This window comes from Sinocyclocheilus anshuiensis, unplaced genomic scaffold (genome assembly GCF_001515605.1).
Source record: "Sinocyclocheilus anshuiensis isolate Anshui unplaced genomic scaffold, SAMN03320099.WGS_v1.1 scaffold1346, whole genome shotgun sequence".
NCBI classification, from domain to species: Eukaryota; Metazoa; Chordata; class Actinopteri; order Cypriniformes; family Cyprinidae; genus Sinocyclocheilus; species Sinocyclocheilus anshuiensis.
Window position 1 is genome coordinate 588,629 of NW_015555726.1, and position 22,622 is coordinate 611,250.

The 22,622-nt window shown below is 35.8% G+C and overlaps 1 protein-coding gene across 1 annotated transcript in view; it reads left to right on the forward strand.

Moving 5' to 3' along the window:
* nbeal1 (neurobeachin-like 1) overlaps positions 1-22,622 on the forward strand; it is a 61,869-nt gene that overhangs the window by 17,778 nt on the left and 21,469 nt on the right. Inside the window, exons 8-29 of the mRNA XM_016465950.1 lie at positions 523-605; positions 1,066-1,151; positions 2,363-2,705; positions 2,787-2,893; positions 5,026-5,109; positions 8,361-8,444; positions 9,643-9,741; positions 10,187-10,761; positions 11,834-11,966; positions 12,057-12,176; positions 12,280-12,666; positions 13,626-13,715; positions 13,797-13,971; positions 14,958-15,091; positions 15,179-15,338; positions 16,561-16,663; positions 16,787-16,943; positions 17,560-17,718; positions 18,543-18,702; positions 19,685-19,773; positions 20,168-20,722; positions 21,673-21,848. Coding sequence (XP_016321436.1) covers positions 523-605; positions 1,066-1,151; positions 2,363-2,705; positions 2,787-2,893; positions 5,026-5,109; positions 8,361-8,444; positions 9,643-9,741; positions 10,187-10,761; positions 11,834-11,966; positions 12,057-12,176; positions 12,280-12,666; positions 13,626-13,715; positions 13,797-13,971; positions 14,958-15,091; positions 15,179-15,338; positions 16,561-16,663; positions 16,787-16,943; positions 17,560-17,718; positions 18,543-18,702; positions 19,685-19,773; positions 20,168-20,722; positions 21,673-21,848 — 4,059 coding nt within the window. The remainder of the gene's footprint in view (positions 1-522; positions 606-1,065; positions 1,152-2,362; positions 2,706-2,786; positions 2,894-5,025; positions 5,110-8,360; positions 8,445-9,642; positions 9,742-10,186; positions 10,762-11,833; positions 11,967-12,056; positions 12,177-12,279; positions 12,667-13,625; positions 13,716-13,796; positions 13,972-14,957; positions 15,092-15,178; positions 15,339-16,560; positions 16,664-16,786; positions 16,944-17,559; positions 17,719-18,542; positions 18,703-19,684; positions 19,774-20,167; positions 20,723-21,672; positions 21,849-22,622) is intronic.

Consider the following 22,622-nt stretch of genomic DNA (forward strand, 5'->3'; position numbering starts at 1 on the left):
TGTGTGTGTGTGTTTCAAAGGTTATTTGAGGGCAGGTAATATGGCTGGATAAAATGCCACTGAAAATAATAACATATTGGGGGAAAAAGGCTCCTGAATTGATTTTTTTTCAATGTTATCCAACACTTTATATTGTTTTATTATTTAAATGAATACATTACGGTTAATACATTGACTATTATTTATTTATTTATTCCTTCCTCCCTTAAAAAAATATTTTTTAAATGAAAACAATCAATAAAATACTTAAAGATAAATAAAACACACAAAAAAAATTCAATGTTTTAGTTGTTTTCCTGCATGCCATGTGACCATTTCTTGACATCAGAGAACCGTGAACATGCGAATGTTTTGTTAAATTATTGAAAGATTGATTTAAAATCTTGGGGAGTACTTCAAGTAAATATATTAGGTCAAATGTGTTTGACTGACAAAAATGGCATGAGCCATGATTGTGTGATATTATATTGAAGTGTGAGTAATGGGTCTGTTTAACTGGTTTGTGTTTGTTTGCTCTTGCAGACAGCAGCTCAGTACTGTGGAGAGAAGCAGACAGAAGTTTAAAGCCGCAGCGCTCACTGTAGAGTTTGTGCCCTTCTTCTACCGTAAGTCTCTCTCTCTCTCTCTCTCTCTCTCTCTCTCTCTCGATGAACCCTGTGGGGCATGTGGCTTGTTTATTTACTGATCAAATCTGCTGTTTATCATTTGGCCTTCAGCGATGGCACATAACTAGCGCTCTCTAAACAAAGCAGCCTCAGTGTTCCTGTTGTTAGAAACTCACACTGCTTATCTGTGTGTTGATCATTGAAGTGTCACTCTGTTTCTGAGTGTACCTGTGAGTTAATGCTCTCGATACTTTAGCCTACAGCACTGAGGAACTAATGAAAATTAATGAAACTAATGGGAAAAAAACCTTTGAGGGGCTCTGTACTGAAAAGACTGAGGACAGTAAAGTGTTACAGGAAGCATGCAAGAAAATAATTCAGCATGTTTTTGTTGTTGACATGTTATTTGCATGAAAAACAGACACCTCTTCATTCATTTGTGTGTGTGTGTGTGTTTCAGAATGTTTTCAGGAGAGTGAGCATCTGAAGGACAGTCTTAAATGTTGTCTTTTGCACCTGTTTGGAGCCATCGTCGCGGGTGGACAGGTGAGATCATGCCACAGCAGTAAAAGAATAGTGCTGAAGTTTCAGATAAAATGGTAAAATGAAATGATGGTTCACTTTCTGTTAACTGTTGAAATGAAATCTCCACCAATTACAATTTGGAATTCTAAAAATCGCAAGAATTGTAATCCAATTGTAATGTAGTGTGCAAACAAATACACACACACACACACACACAATGGAAAATAATTGCAAGAATGAAGACAAATCACAATTTAGTATTAAAAAAAAATACATAAAAGAAAACCAATTCCATATATAACCAAATTCCAATTCCATTGCAATTCCATATATAAATAATTTTAGGAAAGAAGACCAATTGCATTTCTGTATGCAAATAATTGGAAGAAAGAGGACAATCACAATTTAGAATGCAAATAAATACATAAAATAAAACATATTGAAATTCTGTATGCAAATAGTTGCAAGAAAAATGACTAATATATATGCATATATATATATATATATATATATATATATATATAATATACACAAACATTAATTGTAAAATAATTGCGACGAAGAAGACCAATCACAATTTAGTATGCAAATAAATATACAGAAGACGACCTATTACAATTCATTATAAATGCAAGAAAGAAGATCAGTCACAATTTAGTATGCAAACAAATGCACAAAGAAATCCAACTCCAATTCTGTATGCAAATCACAATTTAGTATGCAAATAAATAAACAAAAGAAGACCAATTGCAATTCAGCATGCAAATAATTGCAAAAAAACTAGACCAATCACATTTTTAAATATTTAAATAAATGTTAGAAGGAAGGCCAAGCATGCAAATATGTCAGTGACGCTATGGCTGTTAAATGCTGAACATTTTAAATCTTACTTGTTAAAAAAAGATACTTTATAATAATCAAAAATAACACACAGAAGCATTCATTTGTTTTTGTTTTTCTGTCTAAACATCCTATGTCTTTTCTGTGACACATCTTGTTTTCGCAGCATTTTTAAGTTTAAGCTTTTCTAAAATGTGTCTAGAAGCCGCTCCTTTCTGTTTCACTCCGTTCTGTTTTAGCTGTTCTTGAATCTGTGTAAGCGGCCCACTAAAATGATCTACAAACATTTGAATGGGATCTGTACGCTAAGTGGTGTAGGTTCAAAAAGACGTACTTCCTTGTTCTCTGTGTCTCTTTTAATGTGTCTTCTACATCGTCTTGTCTCTCAACAGCGTAACGCTCTGCTGGCCATCTCTCCGGCCACGATGGAGGTGCTGCTGGGAGTGTTGGGTGCCGGCGAGTGTCTGAGCGGAGGTGGAGATGGAGAGGACTGGGACAGCGAGGCTCCCGACAGGAAGGCGCTGTTGACTCTGGGCTGTTTGCGGGAGGTGGTGCACCGGCTCCTGGCCAGCAGCTCCGATCAGAGACAGGTGGAGATCAGCTCACTGCTGGAGAGCTACTTCAAACTGCTCAACTCGGACCCCGCTGCCGCAGCGCAGGTCAAAGGTCACCCATTGCCGCCCCGCTCTCGGCACTGGGAGAGCCGCTTTGTGGCGTTACAGGTGAACATGCTCGGTAAGTAGATTTGTCACTCGTGTCGTGTTCTTTAATCTTGACCGCTTCTCTCTTCTGAATCCTTTTCTCCGTTCCACTCAGAAACTATTCAGGACATGTTTGAGTGCAGCGACCGTCCCGTCCTGCAGGCCATCTTCCTCAACAGTAACTGCTTTGAGCATCTGACCAGACTCCTGCAGAACAGTAAGGTGAGCTCCTCTACAGATGCCACATTTCCTGACCATCATGCATTTGGGTTTATTCAGTTCTGAGTCGAAATAGAGCTCAACAATGACTTTGTCAGGTCCCTTTGTTTTGGGAGCATTCATAGACATTTTCCCTTCAGAGAAATCTTCAAAGAAAGTCTTCTAAACCTCTCCGAGATGAATCAATATTTGATTCACAGCAAAAAAGCATTTGAAAATTTGGTCTTTTTTGAGGAAACAAATGCAGTACTCTTCCTATAAAGCATTGTGAATTCTTCAAGAAGACATGAAAACCCAGATAATAATGTATTTTCTTATCAGACAACACCACTGCTGTCTTTTTATGCTCAAATAAAAAAAAAAGAAAATTATTTTATTGAGCAAAGATGCATTAAGTTGATCAAAAGTGGCAGTAAAAACATTTATAATGTTTTAAAAGATTTCTATTTCAAATAAATGCTGTTCTTTTGAACTTTGTTCATCAAAGAATCCTGTACAGTTTCCATAAAAATATAAACGACACAACTGTTTTCAACATTGATAATAATCAGAAATGTTTCTTGAGCAGCAAATCAGCATATTAGAATGATTTCTGAAGATCATGTGACACTGAAGACTGGAGTAATGATGCTGAAAATTCAGCTTTTCATCACAGAAATAAATTACATTTTAAAATGTATTCAAATAGAAAACAGTTATTTTAAATTGTAATAATATTTCACAATATTACAGTTTTTACTGTATTTCTGATCAAATATATGCAGCCTTGGTGAGCACAAAAGACTTCTTTCAAAAACATAAAAAGATCTTACTGACCCCAAACTTTTGAACAATAATTTAGCCTTCATTAGCCTGAAAAAATATATTATATAATTATAACAATTTATTACCCTTTTAAAAATATAATTATCTGATCCTAAACAGTGAAAGTATATTTGGATGCAAATTAGTTCCCTAAGCCTTAACATACTAATATTCAGCAGGTAATTGTAGTCCAGTCATACTGACTTCTACATAATTTATCTTAAAAATCATGGTAGATCTCCAGTGGAAGATAGATATGTTATCTCTAATAGATGTGAAGATTTTTGATTGGATTCTTCCAAAACCCAACAGTTGAGCTCTATTGACACTATATGACTTTTACAGGATGTTAATGACCTGCTGCCTTATATATTGTAATGTTTGTCAGGAATATCCTTGTTTGTTTTAGATCCTGTCAGAATCTAAAGATAGATTTGCTAATTGTCGTGTAACTGACAGTGTGTTCAGTTGGATACGGTGGCCGAGAAGTGCAAAGCAAATCACAATTCTGAAAACAAAATAACAAATTACAACTTGACGCGATCGATCCGGGTTCGATCCTGCCTTTTGCCGAACTTTTTTTTTTTTTCCTCCCTTTTCAAATCTCGTATTAGCAATGGATTCTATTTACACTAAGTGAAAATAGCAGTATTAACACATGAAGCATGTTATTTTCTACTTTTTGATTATTTCCTTAATTTTTATTGAAAATAAATGCCTTTACGATGTGATACGAGATTTGAAAAGGGAGAAAAAAAAAGTTTGGTAAAAGGCGGGATCGAACCCGGATCGATCGCGTCAAGAAGCCAAGGGCACGCACTTATCCATCTGCGCCACTGGAGCTGATGATTTATAACCACTTTTACCTAAATGCTTCTGAATTGTTATTTTGTTTTTTAGACTTGCATTTGCGTTTGTAATTTGTTATTTTGTTTTCAGAATTGTGATTTGCTTTGCACTTCTCGGCCACCGTAGTTGGAGGATTTATTCTCGCCAGCCAGTTTCTTGTGCAAATATTTAATATCCTGTTTTTTTTATCTTTGCCTTAAAAGAACAGTTTGTTTTGTGCATATTTGTGTGTTTCAGATTAACTGTTTCTTTATGATGTATGTTGCTATTAAAACTGTCTTACTGCGCTTATAGAGTTATTACCTTACAGCATGTACACGTATCAGAACTGCAGCACTGCCTTCTATCCATGCATGTTTCTGTCCTTTAGCGACGGAACATTTAGGGTCACGACCTTTGACCTCCTACCTTTTAACCTTAACCCTTTGCACTTTCCTCTCATCTGCCCGTCTGTGCTTGCTGCGGTCGGCTCCGTCCGGCAGCTGGTTAACGCTAGGTGCACAGCCGCAGACAAGGACCAGAAAGATTTAACCAACAGGTTACTGACAGGAGAGAGTGAGATTCAGGTACCGCCCACCTGTGCCTGTCGCTCCCACTCACCACGCCCCCCGCCGCCCACATGACCACTCCAGGACAAGATCACAGTCCTCTCTCTGTCTCTCTCTCACCTGAGCAGGGTCACTATGAGTCACAAAGTCACGTATAAACCAAACTTATCGGTGATATACCGTTGATACGAGCAAATGGAATTGTATTTTTAATCATTTGTTTATTTTTGTTTTTCATCGGAACTTACATGACAACATTTTAAGAAACTTGAATAGCCAAGAACAATATCTACAGTGATCCAATATAATGTAAATAGAATAATAATAATAATAATATGTAAAATATATAAAAAAAGAAATAATATATAAATGTAAATACATTTTACATAATATTTTTATAAAAATAAACAATAATAAAAAAATGTATGTAGTATAATTAATGTTATTATTGTATAATTAATGTAGGTTATAAATATATTATAAACAATCCAATTTAATAATAGGAAATAACATGTACAGGAAATGTACTTTTATGTGAAAATGTGTGTTTTTACAAGATTTATTTTACACAGAATTCTTAGATGTAATATATTAATAAATATATAATAATATATACTGTATTGTATAAATAATATATGAATATAAAATTGTTTTAATATATTATAAAGTGTATAATATATACAAAACAATACACACACACACACACACACACAAACACACACACATATATATATATATATATATATAATGAACACTCCATTTTAATAATGCAAACTAAAACATTTTCATCTTGTTTATAATATAAATGTAGAATTTAGATAATAATGAATATATTATAAAGTTTGTTAAAAAAATTCTAAAACATAAAAAATTAAATATGATAGTGGAAAATGACATGTACATGATATTGCTGAAATTCAACTTAACTTTTTGAAATTACATTATTATAGTGTAATACTGGCCTGTCACTAGTTTCACATTTAAATTAACTGTCTCAGTTGTATTTGGATACATTTTCCATCATGTTTATATTATGACACATTGACCAAAATGTTTGACAATATCGTAATAAATGTAATATTTAAAATGCTACATTTTTGCTTCTATTACCCACTCATATTTGCATGCATTTGCACCATGACCTGACAACACAAGAGTGTCATATCCAAATATACTGTCACCATAAGTGACCGGACCTGCTCTCTTTCATAAGGCATTCAATGCTTCCTTGTTGCAGAAGCAGAACAATTATAAGTCCGTCTCTTCATGTAAAGTGCTCTGAATGTAGAAGCTTGTAATGGAGTGGTCTTTAGATTATTTACTCAGTCATGCTTTCAATAATCATCTCATTCTATTTATTTTGCTTTGCTTGTTTCCCTCCCGTTTCCTCTGGTGGTTTGGTAACAGGGTCGGAATGCTGTGACTTCAGCAGCCTTGAGATTATCGACCTATAGCGGTGTGCTTTGCGCTGTATAGAAGTACCTCCTTGATTTCATGTCGTCTTCTGTTTATTACTGCTCAGTGTTTGTCACTCTCCAGGAAGTCTTTGTCATTTTCTTATGCATAATGAACTAGCCAATGGACTGTATTCCGCCAGGAGACACATTTTTTCATGTCATATTCATGAATGAAAAGTGAATCTTTAATGTGAATTTTACTGCACAGCTGTAACTAATCTCACTCCAGCCAGGGAACCAAAGTTGGCAACCCTGTGTACATATTAGGGGTGCAACGGTTCTCGGTAAAAAATCGAACCGTACCGTTCTCCACACATGGTTCGGCATGCACTAGGACCGCGGTTCAACTTAAATCTGACAATGCATCTGTAATATGGTTTGTTAGAGTTCGGCTAATGCATGTTTCTGTTGATGGATACAAATTCTGGCTTCCCAATACATTACAACAAGAGCGATGAGAGGAAAAAAAAACAATACGTGGACAAACCAGTCACTCTTTGTTCAATGCGAGTGCTGTAGGTTGGAATAACTGTCATTTATGCCGTCATCATGTGTTGATAACGCAGGTGAGACCTGAACAGCACACATTGCTATCGGTGTTTAAACTAAACTCATTTAAGCCTGGCCAGTTTAAATATTAAAGAGCCAGAAGATGCAAACTCGCGCGCGCAGTGAGAAGATCTGTGATATGCAGTGTTATTTTACATTTGATTACTTTATTCAATTTCAGTTCAATTCAATTTTATTTTATTTGTATCTTTGCTCTATTGTATTTATTTGTGATGTTGCTCGTAGTTAGAATGTGTTCTTATTTTCTTTATTTTTATTTGACAATATAGTTTTTTCCCTAAACATAGCACATACCGAACCGTACCGAAACCGTGACGCTAAAACCGTGATACAAACAGAACCGTGAGTAAGTTGAACCGTTGCACCCCGTGTACATATTCAGTTATTTTCATGACTATGAAGGTCAGTTATCGATTATCAAGAACACCATTATGATGTTGTTTACGAGAGAGCATCGCTAGCTAGCTAACGTCAGCTTAAATAGTTACGATAGTGTTTAGTTGTAAGCATTTAAATGTACAATTACGTGTCTGGCTACGCTCCTGGGATTACCAGGCTCAGCATGTAAAATGATATGTTGTTAAATAACATGAAACCGTATGTTAATGCCGCTTTCATCATTTACTGAGTTGCAATTATTTTGTTTCTCAGTTTCTGAAAAAAAGAGGTTTCTGTGAGCATCTCAAGAGTCTCTACCTATATATATATATATATACATACCACAACATCAAATGACGTTTTACCAGAAGTTTACGAGCAGGCTTATCTTAATTCGGAAGTTCTGAAAAAAACTCCGTGCATATAGTCCATTGCAATGGCAGATTGAGCATCAGGAGTCTCATGACATGGCGTGGCTGAATAGAGATTTTGCGGGTTGTGGAGGGAGTACGTTGTCTGTGTGTATGTATGAATTGTGTGTTGGTTGGTGTTGGGGAGTTTTAGTTTCAGATCTGAGCACTGATGGTCTGATATCATCTACTGTATATCAGAGGCTCAGAGCTCAAACCGTTTCACTCTGATAATCAACATTTTTAAATTTTCACCCGCAACGCCTGATTCTATTCCTGCCTGTTCATGTAAGCATGGTTCTGTTGTAGCATTCTTGCAATTCATCATGGCTTTTCACTCATCATTTGCATGGCAAAGTAAACAGACAGGGAAGGAATAGAACAGGCCTCACGCTGTACTGAGTCTTCAGCCATTGGCTGGATCTCTTGATCGACTGTGATTTCCTCCAATCAGGTGTTCCAAGGGAGGCTCGACTCTCTTGCCGTGGCAACGATCAAAACTCTCACGACAGTGATGCACAAGTCACCTGCTGCAAAGGTTTGTTATAATCAAGCGATCCCTCATTAAGCTTTGTGTACAGGATTTCGATCTGGAATGGTCCTAAAGGGAAGTTTTATAATAGTATTCTAACATAAAACAAAAACATATACATTACCATTCAAAAGTTCAGTACGTTTGTTAATGTTTTAGTCTGTTCTGCTCACAGAGGCTGCATTTATTTGCTCAAATACAGTTATATTGTAAAATATTATTACGGTTTAAAATAACTGTTTACTGTTGTAATATATTTTAAAATGTAATTTATTCCTGTGATGTAAAGCTGAATTTTCAGCATCAGTACTCCGGTCTTCAGTGTCACATGATCCTTCAGAAATCATTCTAATATGCTGATGTGCTGCTCAAGAAACATTTCTTATTATTATCATCAATGTTGAAAACAATTGTTCTGATTAATATTTTTGTGGAAACCGTGATGCATTTTATTCAGGACTCTTTGAGGAATAAAAAGCAGCATTTATTTGACATAGAAATCTTTTGTAACATATAAATGTCTTTACTGTCACTTTTGATCAATTTGACGCATCCTTTTTTAATAAAAGTATTAATTTCTTTCAAAAATGATTTTTCATAATTTAAACCTTACTGTCCCCAAACTTTTGAATGGTAGTGTGTAGTTATACATAGTTCTCATCAGACTTTTATAATAAGAAGTAGAAAACGTGGAAATATGAGGGAATTTTTAAATTATTTTTAGGCCTAGAAAAATCATGAAAATTCATGTAGTAAATATTTGAATATATATTCTGTTACAGATACAAAATTAATAATGAATAGGAATCGAATAGGATCTTTATTTGATTCTTATTTGATCCTATTCTATTGGATTGGTTATAAATACGACAGAAATTTATAACGACAGAAATGGTGTAGGAAACTTTTGAATTTTCACTCAGAAAATACTAGCAAATTTCACAAATAATGTTATTAAATTAAATTTGAAATTTTGAAGTAGAAAGACAGAAATAGAATTTTCTTGTAAAACATACTCTAATTATTTTTGCTTTATTTACAACTTTAAAAAAAAATGATAATTAATAGAATATTTCCAATGCATGTTCTAATGCAAATTTTTTTTGTACGTATTGACTAGTCACTTGAACTAGTCAATTTCAACTATTTAGTGAATAATTTAAAAGGATAAAACCGTAAATAAAACAACCTTGTTCCCTTGTAGGAAGTGTTTAAGGAGCGGATTGGCTACACTCACCTGTATGAGGTGTTGGTGTCACTGGGTCAACCGTCCAGACACCTGCTGAAGGAACTCATGAATATGGTGAGATGAACACTTCCTGTTTCCTGTGCGTCAGTCACATGATGTTATCTGCCCCTTTCTTTCTCATCAAGTTGGCACCGCTTTTGTTTCTATATCGCTTTATACAATAGATAAAGACAACAAAAGTCTTGTCTTTATACAAAAGAAAAAACATTAAAATAACAGAACCACATGATTCATAAAAGTTCATCAAATATGAGACATTCTGCTCTAAAAAAGACTATAGAGTTATTATTCAGCTCAAGTCAGTTCAGAGTTGATTCAGTTGAGTTCAATAACTGTTGATGTTTGATTCAGCTATAAAGAAGACTGTTTAAAAGAAGGCTGTTTACACTTGGTATTAACATCTGTCTCGAGTGATCTGACCACCTTTAAATGCTCCCTAAGTGGGCAGCTGACTACATTTGGAACATCTTACTTTCTTTTCATCATTGTAATCCTGCAGGCTGTTGAGGGTGAGCATTCGTCCGTGGGTCTCCTGGGCATCAGTAACGTGGAGCCTCTCCTGCTCCTGATACAGTGGCTTCCAGAGCTGGACTCTGCCGAGCTGCAGATCTTCACTGCCGACTGGCTCCGGCGCATCTGCGGTCTGAACCGGCGGACGAGAGCCACCTGCGTCAACTCCTGCATGACTGCCAGAGTGCTGTCGGCTCTGGAGAGACACGAGCGGCTGCACCGGGCCTGTGCCGAGAGTCTAGTGGGCCTGTTGGGATCTTTAGGCAGCCAGTCGCTGAGTTCCTCTGAGCTCCAGAATCTGCTGAGACTCCTGCGTCAGGACGAGCCGGGCCACGCTCACCCGTATGTGGGACCGGTGCTGCGGGCGCTCCTGGGGATGGTGCGCAAACAGGGCCTGGAGAGCGCCATGCAATACTTTGATCTGTCACCGCCCATGGCTGGCATCGCCGTGCCAACCATCCTCCGTTGGCCAGGCTCCGCCTTCAGCTTCTTTGCTTGGCTCTCTTTGGACCAAGATCAGCTAGGCCCGCCCAGTAAAGGAGAGAAGAGGAAACAGCTGTATAGGTGAGAATGGAAATAAGAGATTAGTGGTGTGATGGTGATTTTGGTAGGAAGGGAAGATAAAGGAATTAGGATTGGGGGAAAAAACAATTTTTCAGCCTTTTATTCTATTTATTAAGTAAGTTTAATAAATAGGTTATTATATACACTACTGCTCAGAATTTTTCTGGTTAGTAGAATTTTTAAAAATGTTTTTGAAAAGTCCCTTCTGCTCACTAATTTAATTGAAAAAAGTTGCAATAAAAACTGTAATATTGTCAAATATTATTACAATTTTATATAACTGTTTTCTATTTGAATATATTTTAAAATGTAATTTATTTCTGTGGTCAAAGCTGAATTTTCAGCATCATTACTCCAGTCTTCAGTGTCACGTGATCCTTCAGAAATCATTCTAATATGCTGCTTTGCTGCTCAAGAAACATTTCTGATTATTATTATTGAAAAGTTTTTTTGAAAACTATTTTTTGTGAACACCATAATACAGTTTTTGGATTGTTTAATGAATAGAAAGGTCAAAAGAAATCTCGTGTAAGATTAAAAATGCATTTACAGTCACTTTTGTGCAATTGAATGCATCCTTGCTGAATAAAAGTATAATTTTAGTAACCCCAAACTAGTGTTTTTGCACCAAGATATATTTTTTTGTATTTATTTATTTTATATTTTTATTATTATTAAGTAAATAATATACAGTCATTACAAATATTTTGTAAATATTTGAAATATTGTATTATATCAAACTTTAACTATAACACACTGTAAAGAATAGTGGTGAATATTTTAAATGACAAGATCCTGTGTCTTGTGTGCACTATTTTTAATTTATTTGTCTGTTTGCGTATTCGTCACATTGTGTCTTTGGTTGTTGCATTGCATCATGCAGTTTTTTTCAGCTTCTTGATATTGTGTTTAAAGCTTTTAATTAATATTTTTGAAATTTTTTTGTTATGTATCAGATTAGTTTAAAATTGGCAGTCTCCAGTGTGTGTGTGCCTCCTAATTGTAGTAGTTATTTTATTTTTACTATGATAGCTGTAAACATTTTTTTTATTTTTTGTGTGTTTTTGTGTAGTTTTTTCACCCCGGGTGGCACCGGGTTCGAGGCCTTTATCAGTTCAGCTGGAGTGCTTGTGGTTGCCGTGTGCACTAAGAAAGAATATGTCACCGTCATGCTGCCTGACTACTGCTTCTGTGATTCGCTCTGGGTGAGTCACATGACCAAAGAAATGTTCGTACTTGTACTTCTATTTATATAACACAGATGAATTGATGTCTGGTTTGTATTTGACCTTCAGCATAGTATTGGTGTTGTTCACGTGCCGGGGAAGAGGCCGTTTGGCCAGAGTCTGGTCTACATCTTTGTGGATGGACAGCAGAAACTATCAGCACCTTTAAAATACCCAACCATGACTGAGGTGAGAGAAACAACTCTTTCTATGCTGTTTGTATTTGAAAACCCACCCAAAACTCCCTGTGTCAGTCCGGTCAAGTCTTTTATTGTGTGTATCTCTGTCTCAGGCCTTCACGTCATGCTGTATCGGTTCAGCGGGTCACCGCACCACGACGCCTCCTCCCTCTCAGATCCCCGATCCTCCGTTTTCTGGAGGCAATCCCTCCAGTCGCTCGTCCTTTGGCGCTATCCTCCCGGGCTGGGGCGGCCTGCTAGGGACCAAACCTGAGTCTGTCACCAAACTGATTTCCGCCGGGACTCAGGACAGCGAGTGGGGCAGTCCCACCTCACTGCAAGGCCAGCTGGGAAGTGTCATGGTCTTCCACGAGCCCCTCCAAGCCAGTCACGTCAAAGCCCTCTGTAGCTCAGGACCAAACTGTATTTCCCCCTTTAAAAGTCAAGAGGCTGAACTCGGAGACCTGGCACCTAAACTTCTGCTACACTATTCTCCAAAGGTGAGGTGTCCATATAGGGACTGAGCTATACTGTAATGAAATGATGCATAATAAAAATAAGTTATATAGACCTTTTTATTTATTTATTTGTTTATCTTTACTCTGCATCTGAAGGATAAACCAACATTTTAATTTAAAATTTGATTTTCATGTATGTAGATTGAAAGACTGGATCTGGTACCAGGGTAAAACAAATCTATACACAAGGCATTTGAAAAGTAGCATATACTACCATTAGAAAAAAATTTGGGGTCTGTAAAATTCATACTTTTATTTAGCTAGGATGCATTAAATTGATAATTGAATTGAAGTGACAGTAAAAACATTTATAATATTACAAATGATCTCTGTTGCAAATAAATGCTGTTTTTTAAACTTTATATTCATCTAAGAATTGTAAAAAGTAAAGTCAATTTCCACAAAAAATGTTAAGTAGCACAACATTTTTCAACATTGATAATAATAAGAAGAAATGTTTCTTGAGCAGCAAATCAGCATATTAGAATGATTTCTGAAGGATCATGTGACACTGAAGACTGGAGTAATGATGCTGAAAATTCAGCTTTGATCACAGGAATAAATTACATTTTAAAATATATTTAAATAGAAAACAGTTATTTGAAATTGTAATAATATTTCACAATATTACTGCTTTTACAGTATTTTGATCAAATAAATGCAGTTTTTTTGAGCACAAAAGACTTCTTTCAAAAACATAGAACTTTTGTACGGTTAAAATACACAATATATCTGTATATAAATTAAGGCATGCTGAAAAAGACCTTCATATACTAAAAAGTGGGGGGAAAAAATCAACAGCTGACACACACAAGTGGCCAAAATTAAAAAGAAACACGCATCTTTGTATTTGCTCTGAAACATCATAAATGTCAGTTACTCATGTTTGCGACATGACTTCTTTAACATGTACATGACGAATCGTCTTTTTGCATATACAGGCATGTAGGAAAGCAATTTGTCTGGATTTGTCCCCTAATATGCTGCACGGTCGCCTGACAGGAAATCAAGTGGTCAACTGGGATATCAAAGTATGTACGCCGTTTCCCCTCCTTTGAGCTTTCTCCTCACACTCTCTGCTGAACCTGCTCACACTCTTTGGCCTTTTGTAGGACATGATCAACTGTGTTGGAGGGCTTCCTGTGTTGCTCCCAGTCTTGGAACAGTTGACTTTGTTAACCCCTGATTTACATCACGCCGACCCCTCGGGGTCAGAGGTCATCACCCCCGACTCTGCCACACCTTCTGACGGAGACTGGGTCATACTGCCCTCAAACAGAGCGTCAGGTGAGCACACGCTCTTTATTAGACAGTGTTATAACTAAAACTATTAAAAAATCATTTTGGTCATTTTGAAATCGTTGATAGAAATAAAGCTATAATAAAATATAGATATTAGATGAAAAATAAAAAAAATAAAAAAAACTAGGAAAAATTTGAAAAAGAAATTAGATTTAGAAATTAGAAAAAATTATTAGAAACTAGAAAAAACTATAAATAAAGTGAAATCAAATAAGTTTAAATTTAAGTTTAATTGCAAAAAACCTTAATTGCTGAAGTTACTAAAACTGAAATAAATATAAAGTGAAATAAAAATATAAAAAACTAATAAAAATGACAAAAGCACATTACAAAATTACTAAAATTAAAATTAAAAGTGAAAATATAAAAATAAAAGCTAATTCAAAATATGAATAAATACTATAATAGTAAAAAAAATACTAAAATACAGCAGCTTATTAACAGAATGAATGTGACCCGATCTATTGCAACTAAAGGATCTCACCACCATAATTACATTTATGACTTAAACTATTAAAAATAGTTTTCATGAATAGAAATAAAGCTGAAATAAAACAAAATGTAAATATTAAATGACGAACTTAATGACTTAAAAATTCAAAAACGTAAATATAAAAAAAAAAAGAAATAAACCAAAATAAAATAAGTTTATTTCTGTGAAGTACTAACGTTACTAAAACTGAAATAAACATAAAGTGAAACAGAAATATAGTAAATATGTAAATGGTAAAAATGACAGAAGTACATACAAAATTACTAAAATTTAAATGAAGTCAAAATAGAAAAATCAAAGGTAATTCAAAATATTCATAAATAGTATAATTGAATGTACTACAATAACCATGTTATTAGCTGGAATGTGACTGATCTTTTGCATCTTAAAGATCTCACTGTCTGCCTCTTTTCTGTATTTGTGATTAATATGTCTTGATAATGTTGTGATATAATGTTTGTGAACATTTATTATTCAGAGGCCAGACTGGAGAAGAATCTCGTGGCGACGTTCTTGCTGGTGATCAAGCATTTCCTGCAGAGGCATCCTATAAACCAGGAAACCCTTCTGCACTCCCACGCTGTGGCCACATTAGGAGCTCTCCTTCAGAAGGTACCCATAATTCTCTTTCCTTTGATTTCTCGGTCTTGCTCTCTGTTTGTCTTCATTCGCTGTCGGTGTCTGTGTGTGTGTGTGCAGCTGCCAGCGTTCCTGGTGGACGTGAGCGTGCTGGTGGCGGTTCAGCTGTTGACTGAGCAGATGACGTATGAGAAGAACTCGCAGCTCCTGCAGCAGCTCCACACACACCTGCTCTTCAACTTCAGCATCTGGAACCAAGGAGATTTCCCACTGCGCATCGGTCAGTCTGCCTGTGTGTGTGGGATTTATTCATGCTGCATTTATGTGTGTTTAAACAAGCAAACTGTTTTGTTCATGCATGCTTTTGTTACACAAACTGATTTTCTTTTCTTGCTTTTTTCGTTGTTGAATCTTTCTGTTTATAGAGAGCATGATTATAGAGGGTTCTGGAAGTAAAAATCCCATTCATTTTCTCCATAGCAAAATAGACTTTTTTTTAAACTCAATTGACAAATGTGACCCTGGAGCACAAAAGCAGTCTTAAGTCGCTGGGGTATATTTGTAGCAATAGCCAAAAATACATTGTATGGGTCAAAATGACAGATTTTTCTTTTCTGCCAAAAATCATTAGGATATTAAGTAAAGATCATATTCCATGAAGATATTTTGTAAATTTCCTACTGTAAATGTATTAAAACTTAATTTTTGATTAGTAATATGCATTGCTAAGAACTTCATTTGGACAACTTTAAAGGCGATTTTCTCAATATTTAGATTTTTTGCACCCTCAGATTCCAGATTTTCAAATAGCTGTATCTCGTCCAAATATTGTCCTATCATAACAAATAAATCTCAATTCCGAGAAATTGACCCTTATGACTGTTTTTGTGGTCCAGGGTCACAAAATGGATTAAAAAAAAAGCAAATTTTTAAATGCAGTTTAAAATTTGCATATAATAATGATTTATTAATTTACTTGATGATTTTATTAACCTACGTTTTAAAGCACATTGAATAAATTTTTTTATACAGTATTTATATGTACATATGTCATTGTCAATTTATAAAATTGATTTACATTTTTTAAAGGTTTCTTTAATGTATAGTTTCATTATTTTATTTAACTATATTTTAAAATGTGAATTAAGTAAAAGTTTTAATTACGTCTATTAATTTGTCCATTTAAAAATGTGATTTCTTTTTTCATTTTAATGTATGAATTATTAAACTGATTACTCATATATTATTTTATTTTATATTACTTATTTTATTTTTATATATATTAAACTGATTACTCATAATTTATAATTGATGCCTTAAATAAATTATTTTATCTTTAATCGTCACTCCTAGTCCTTCATAATCATTAGCTCAGCTCTATTTTTTTATTTTTTTATATATATTATTTAAAATTCATGTTTTTAAAAAAAAATGCATGTTTAATTGAATTACTGAACTGAACTGAACCCATAATCTTATAGACTTTTGTGATGATGTTGAAGGTCACATCCAGTACATGTCCACCGTCATCAAAGACAGCAGGAAGCAGTTCAGGAAGAAATATGGAGTGCAGTTCCTGCTGGACACAGTACGCCTTTACTATGGGTAAGACTACATCTCCCACAATCCCTCATTCCTCTGCTGTGCCACTCTCTGTTTTGTCACGTCTTGACTGTTTGGCTCTTACTCTCTCTCCATTAAGTCATCCGCTTTCTCTTTCCTTTCTAGTTCTGGAAGTAAAGATGCAGATCTGAGTGAGGATGACATTAAGACAATCAGAGCTTCTCTCTGTGGCCTGTTGAAGTATTACATCGGCAAGGGAACCACCCAAGAGGAGATCCAGAGCATTCTGGGATACATCGCTGCCATTGGAGACGAGGAACAGGTGAGAAGAGGATGTTGGTAGACTCACAGTTTCCTATATAGTATGCATGATTAGGATTAGCGTGTCCCAAATCAGACAGTACACTACCATTCAAAAGTTTGAGGTTGCAAAGATTTTAAGATTTTTTTTGTACTGTATCATCACCACTGCAGTGCATTATTTACATACTACGAGTTCACAGAGTATGCATTAATTTAAGTTTAAGTTGCAAGACTAAATTTCAAAGAAATTTGTAAATTATTCAATTTAAAATTCAGAAAATGTTTTCAAGTTGTTCAGTCTAGTTTTTTTTTAATTTCTTTAAACGTAATTTTGCACATTCCTGATTGTGATAAGGTAATGTCTGACTCTTTGTCCGAGTGTGTGTGTGTGTCCAGGAAAGAAGCACTCTCCTTTATTGTTATTGATTTGCCCTTTTTAATCAGTAGAGCAAACATCCTCTGTCTTTCTCTATTTTAATTATTCCTAAACCTCAATGTGCTTAACCGCAAACTGGATTTACTGCCCTGCCAATTCATTTAATCGCTGTCTCTTCCGGTTTCTCCTGCTCTTATCACTTATTAGCAATAAACATTAACTAAACATGAAATTGAAATCAGTGCCTGTGCTGTTGCAGCTGTGTGGGATCCTGGAGCTGCTGTTGACTCTTCTGCAGACCAGCGCGGCGCGGGACCAGCTCTTCCTGCTGCTGTTTGAACCGGGAGCGGCCGACTCCTGCTACGCTCTGCTGCTCAACAATAAACACTCTGACCGCCTCCGAGAGCTCGTCTTCAAGGTGCACTTCATACTCTGTGCAGCTTCTCTAAAGCAACTTCCGTCAGTTAGAGATCTGAAAAAGTGACAACTTTAAGGAATAGATCACCCAAAAATGAGAATTTGCTGAAAATGTACTCGCCCTCAGGCCGTCCAAGATGTAGATGAGTTTGTTTCTTCACGTGAACAGTTTTGGAGAAATGTAGTATTGCATCACTCGCTCAGCAATGGATCCTCTGCAGTGAATGGGTGCCGTCAGAATGAGAGTCCAAACAGCTGATAAAAACATCACAATAATCCACAAGTAATCCACACCACTCCAGTCCATCAGTTAACATCTTGAGAAGTGAAAAGCTGCATATTTGTAAGAAATAATACATCATTAGTTTGTTTTTAACTTCAAACCAGCTAAAATACGAGTCCTCTATCCATAATAATATTGCTTTGTCCAGTTAAAGAGTCGACTGGTCTGAATCAGGAGAGAAATGTGCAGAGATCAAGCACTGTTTACAAGTCAAAACGGTTCTAAACAAATATTGTGATGTTTTTATCAGCTGTTTGGAACACCTTAGCAACTGGATTGCAGCAGTAAATGTAAAATTGTAGTGCATAATGAGCTTAACAGATCATTACTTATTATTCGTGCTAATAGTTTCATAATGAAAAAATGCATGAAAAATAATTATAATTATATTTTGATATATATTTATATTTGAATGCTCATCAACTATAAATTTGTTTTATGTATTGCATAATGCATTATAAAATATTTGATAATGGCTGTGTCAAATTAAAATGAAAGTCACAATCTTTGTCAAATGGATGTGTGGTTGTGTGTTTCTGCAGCTGTTTGAGCGGATGCTGAAGTGTGACCGTGTGTATGAGAAGAGCAAGCAGAGGTTGCGCTTGAGGGATGTGGGATACTCTGGCCTCGGTCTGCTGTTCTCAGACCTGCACCTCACCTCCACCCTCATCAAGTGCCTCCTTCACCAAGTGCTGTCTACTGGTCAGTCTGATGAAAACAGATGAACCCGACCCAGCATATACACTGTTAAAGCGACTGTCCTTTTAAGAGCTCCTTTTCTCACAAGTCTTTACTAGCCGTGGGTGGTTCAAATATTAATGATATGTTTATAAAGATTTTGGTGGAAATCAAAATGATGGAAAAAAATATCAAAATAGTGTACATATTTTCAAAGCAAATGCAATGTTGAATATTAATTGAAAAATTAAATATAAAATATTTAATATATATAGTAATCATTACTATTATCTCTCTCTCTCTCTCTCTCTCTCTCTATATATATATATATATATATATATATATTTAGTGTCAGATTGTTTTTATTAATATATCAATTCATATATTTTCTGTTTTCATTTTAATTTTAGTTTTAGGTAAAGCTTTAATAATTTTGTTGTATGTTTTTGTCTTTTTTTTTTTTTTATATGTAGTTCCACTAATTTTTTATTCAGTTTTAGGTATTTTAGTACATCAAGATAAACTAAATGAAAATGAGAAATGTTGCCTTGGAAACTATCTAAATTAATATAGTTTTATATTTTGTGGTTTTAGTTTTAGTTAGCTATAAATAACCCTTATTTTAGAACACCATTCATTGATGGTTCACCAGTGTTGCCAAGTCCGTGGTTTTCCCGCGGAATTGGGCTACTTTATCACTGTTGCCGTGGGTTGTTTTTCATGTCCGCGGGTTAAAGCGACCCCGATAACGTAATATTTAGCCCCGGGAGTGCGAATTTTACCAGGGGAACCCTGCCAAAAACGTGTTTTTTACCCCCCGGAACACGATTTATAACAGGGAGCCCCCCTCGTAATGCGATTTGGCAAGTTTTGGGCTAGTTTTGAGTAGCAATTGGTTTGTTGTGAATACCTGGCAACCCTCGAGGCCACACTGAATTTTGTGATGGGAAATATTTTTCCATAAACCCTCCTTTTTGACCTTTTATGACATCTCTTTGTCCTCTAGATACTGTGGTAAACTATAAAGATCTGATTGCAGTGGTTCAGCTGACCCATAAAGCCGGACCCAGTGTTCGCCTGACTGTATGCAAGAGGGTGAGAGCATTTATCACATTAATACACTACAGATATTAGTATTAACAAATACAGAAAACTTGCAAAAAACATTTTTTTAAAGAATAGCTCAAAGGAAAAGTTTTTCTGTGGAGCACAAAAAGACTTTCTTTTTTCAAAATTACTGCTTTTCCATATAAAAGGATAAAATACACTAAGTACCAAAAAATAATCACAATGATACACAAGTCTTCTAAAGCCGAATGATTGCTTTGTGTGAAGAAATTATCAAAATTTAAATTGTTTAATTACCTATGTGCATTTCCCCCCCCCCAAAAAGAAACTGCACTAAATGAAATAAAATGACAGAGAAATACTTTAGATGTCTTGTAATGTTTTCAAGCTATAAATACAGCACTTCTGGTATTTCCTGCAGATGTATGCGCTGCTGCAGTCTCAGCAGGATGCAGCACTGCAGATCTCCAAGCAGACGTGTTGGCAGGGCACACTAATGAGTTTGTTTGTCCGGAGCCCCGGGAGCGACGGAGGTTCTGGTTTGGGCCGTTGTGACGCGGCTAGCTTGGGGAGTTACGAGCTGAGCCGCAGCAGCGGAGGAAACCGCCTGGAGCCTCCTCTGGAGTGCAGGCCTCTGGGAGACAGCGTGGGGAGGCTGAACGAAGATCGAGACAGCGCCTCAGACAGCAGGTCCATAGACAGCCTGGACAACGGAGAGCTGATGTCTCTCTCCGAAACACCAGGGGACGCGCCGACACCCAAATCCTGGGGTGGGAAAGCAGGGGTCTTGAGTTTGGACCTGTCCCAGCTGCATCTGTTCGATCACGGGGACAGCGGCAGTCAGACTCCGGGCAGCATGCCGAGCACACCGTCTCCTCTGGAGAACACAAATCCCTTCCCCGGAGCTTCCTCTCTGAATGATGACACCTTCCTGTTTAGTGACAATGTGTCCCTTGGAGAGTCTTTTAACAGTGAGGTGAGACTAGAGATGTGACGTGTGTTTCAGTGGAACAGGCAGTGACATTTATCACTTCCTCATATTAATTGTGTTGCCATTTTTCATCCACTACATGTTCTCAACAAAAGTACCTGATAATAAGAACTATAATGAAGGTGTTAATGACGATAAAATATAATTTATTTAAAGCCGTTGTAAAATGCTTATGTCTGCACATGTGACTGCACATTCAATATTAATGTGGCAAGTTGCTACAGGGTGTTTAATTAATTTACTTGCCAGAACAGTGTTCTGATGATTAATTTTAATAATATTGAACATTGTTGTGTTTTATCATATTGCTATATTAACTTTTTATAAAAGCTTTATGAAAACCGTGGTGAAATCGCAGCTTTTGTTGTAAAAAAATAAAAAAAATAATAAAAAGGAAAGATGCAGAGCTTATTCCTTTAGCACATTATAATTACATTGCTGTTGCTTGCTTTTATTCAGCAAGGATGCGTTAAATTGCTCAAAATTGATGTTGAAGACATTTATAATGTTACAAATGATTTATGTTTCAAATTGTTTTGAACTTCAAAATATCACATTTCCACAGAAATATTAAGCAGCACAACTGCTTTCAATATTAATAATAATTTCACAGTGTTGCTGTTTTTACAGTATTTTTTGATCAAATAAAAGCCCTTGGTGAGCATATGGGACTTATTTCATAACCGTTAAAAAATCTTCGAACCCTAAACTGTTGAAAGGTAGTGTATAGCCTTAAATATAATTGTGGAGAAGTGATGGACTTACAGTAAGTAGGTGTTGAAAGTCTTTATTAACCTTTTTAAAAATTTCTAATTAAATATGAAAAAATATAGTTTCCACAAAAATACTATTATTATCCAGAGCCAATGTCTATTTTTTTGCAGTCAGTCTTATTGAAGTGATTTATTGATTTAAGCCTCTGTCTTGTCGCCCAGCGTGCGGAGGAGGAGTTGGCGCGTCTGCTGTTGGAGATGGTGTTGTGTGTCATGTGGAGAGGGGTGGAGGGGTCAGATGACACCGCCTGGCTGGAGAGAGGTCAGGTGTTCTCCACTCTCACCAAACTGGGCACTGCCAACGAGCTGCTGCTGCCCGTCGACCACATCAAACTCAGGTCAGACTACATCTCAAGTGTGTTCTCCACGATGGATTATTCAAACATGCATTAAATAATAAAGTAAAATATAATAAATATGTAATATAGTGCATATATTTATTAAAATATTCATCTCTAGAGTTAATTTTGTCTCAAGTTATGGTCATTGAATGGCTTTTCTGAGATAAATGTAATATTACGTGACATTGTTTACAAGCTGTTTTATTGATGTCTTTCTGCGGTTGAAACACTGATTGAGTGATTACATGAGACATGATACATTTCAGTAAGCTGTACTGAATCTTTCAACATAACTCATGTTTATTCATGTTTTTTTTCTTGCTATAACTAGAAGTAAATTGGAAAAGATGGTCAGTTCATGTGCCGGTTGAACTGATGCGGATACAGCAATCTATTGTTTGAATTTTGCTACAAAACTGAAAGATTTTGAAAGCTGAGACATAGTTTCAGATCAGAAGTAACAAAGCACAAAGCTTATTGTGATTATTCAATGGTAGACAATGTTTAGTGAAATTTTGTTCACATATCAACTGAAAACAGCATAGACCAAATGATATGGTTCATCCAAGTGAGCGTGGATTGAAAACAAAAAATCTATATTGTTAACCCAGTCCTAGCATCCACACAGCTGACATGTTCACCTGTTGTAGCTTTTGCACATTGTATACACAAAATAGACACTGACACAGTCAAAACGTGGCATTGTAAACGCGCTAATTAAATGTCACCAAAACTGTCGACCAAAAGTATTTTTGCTTGCTGATATTTGAG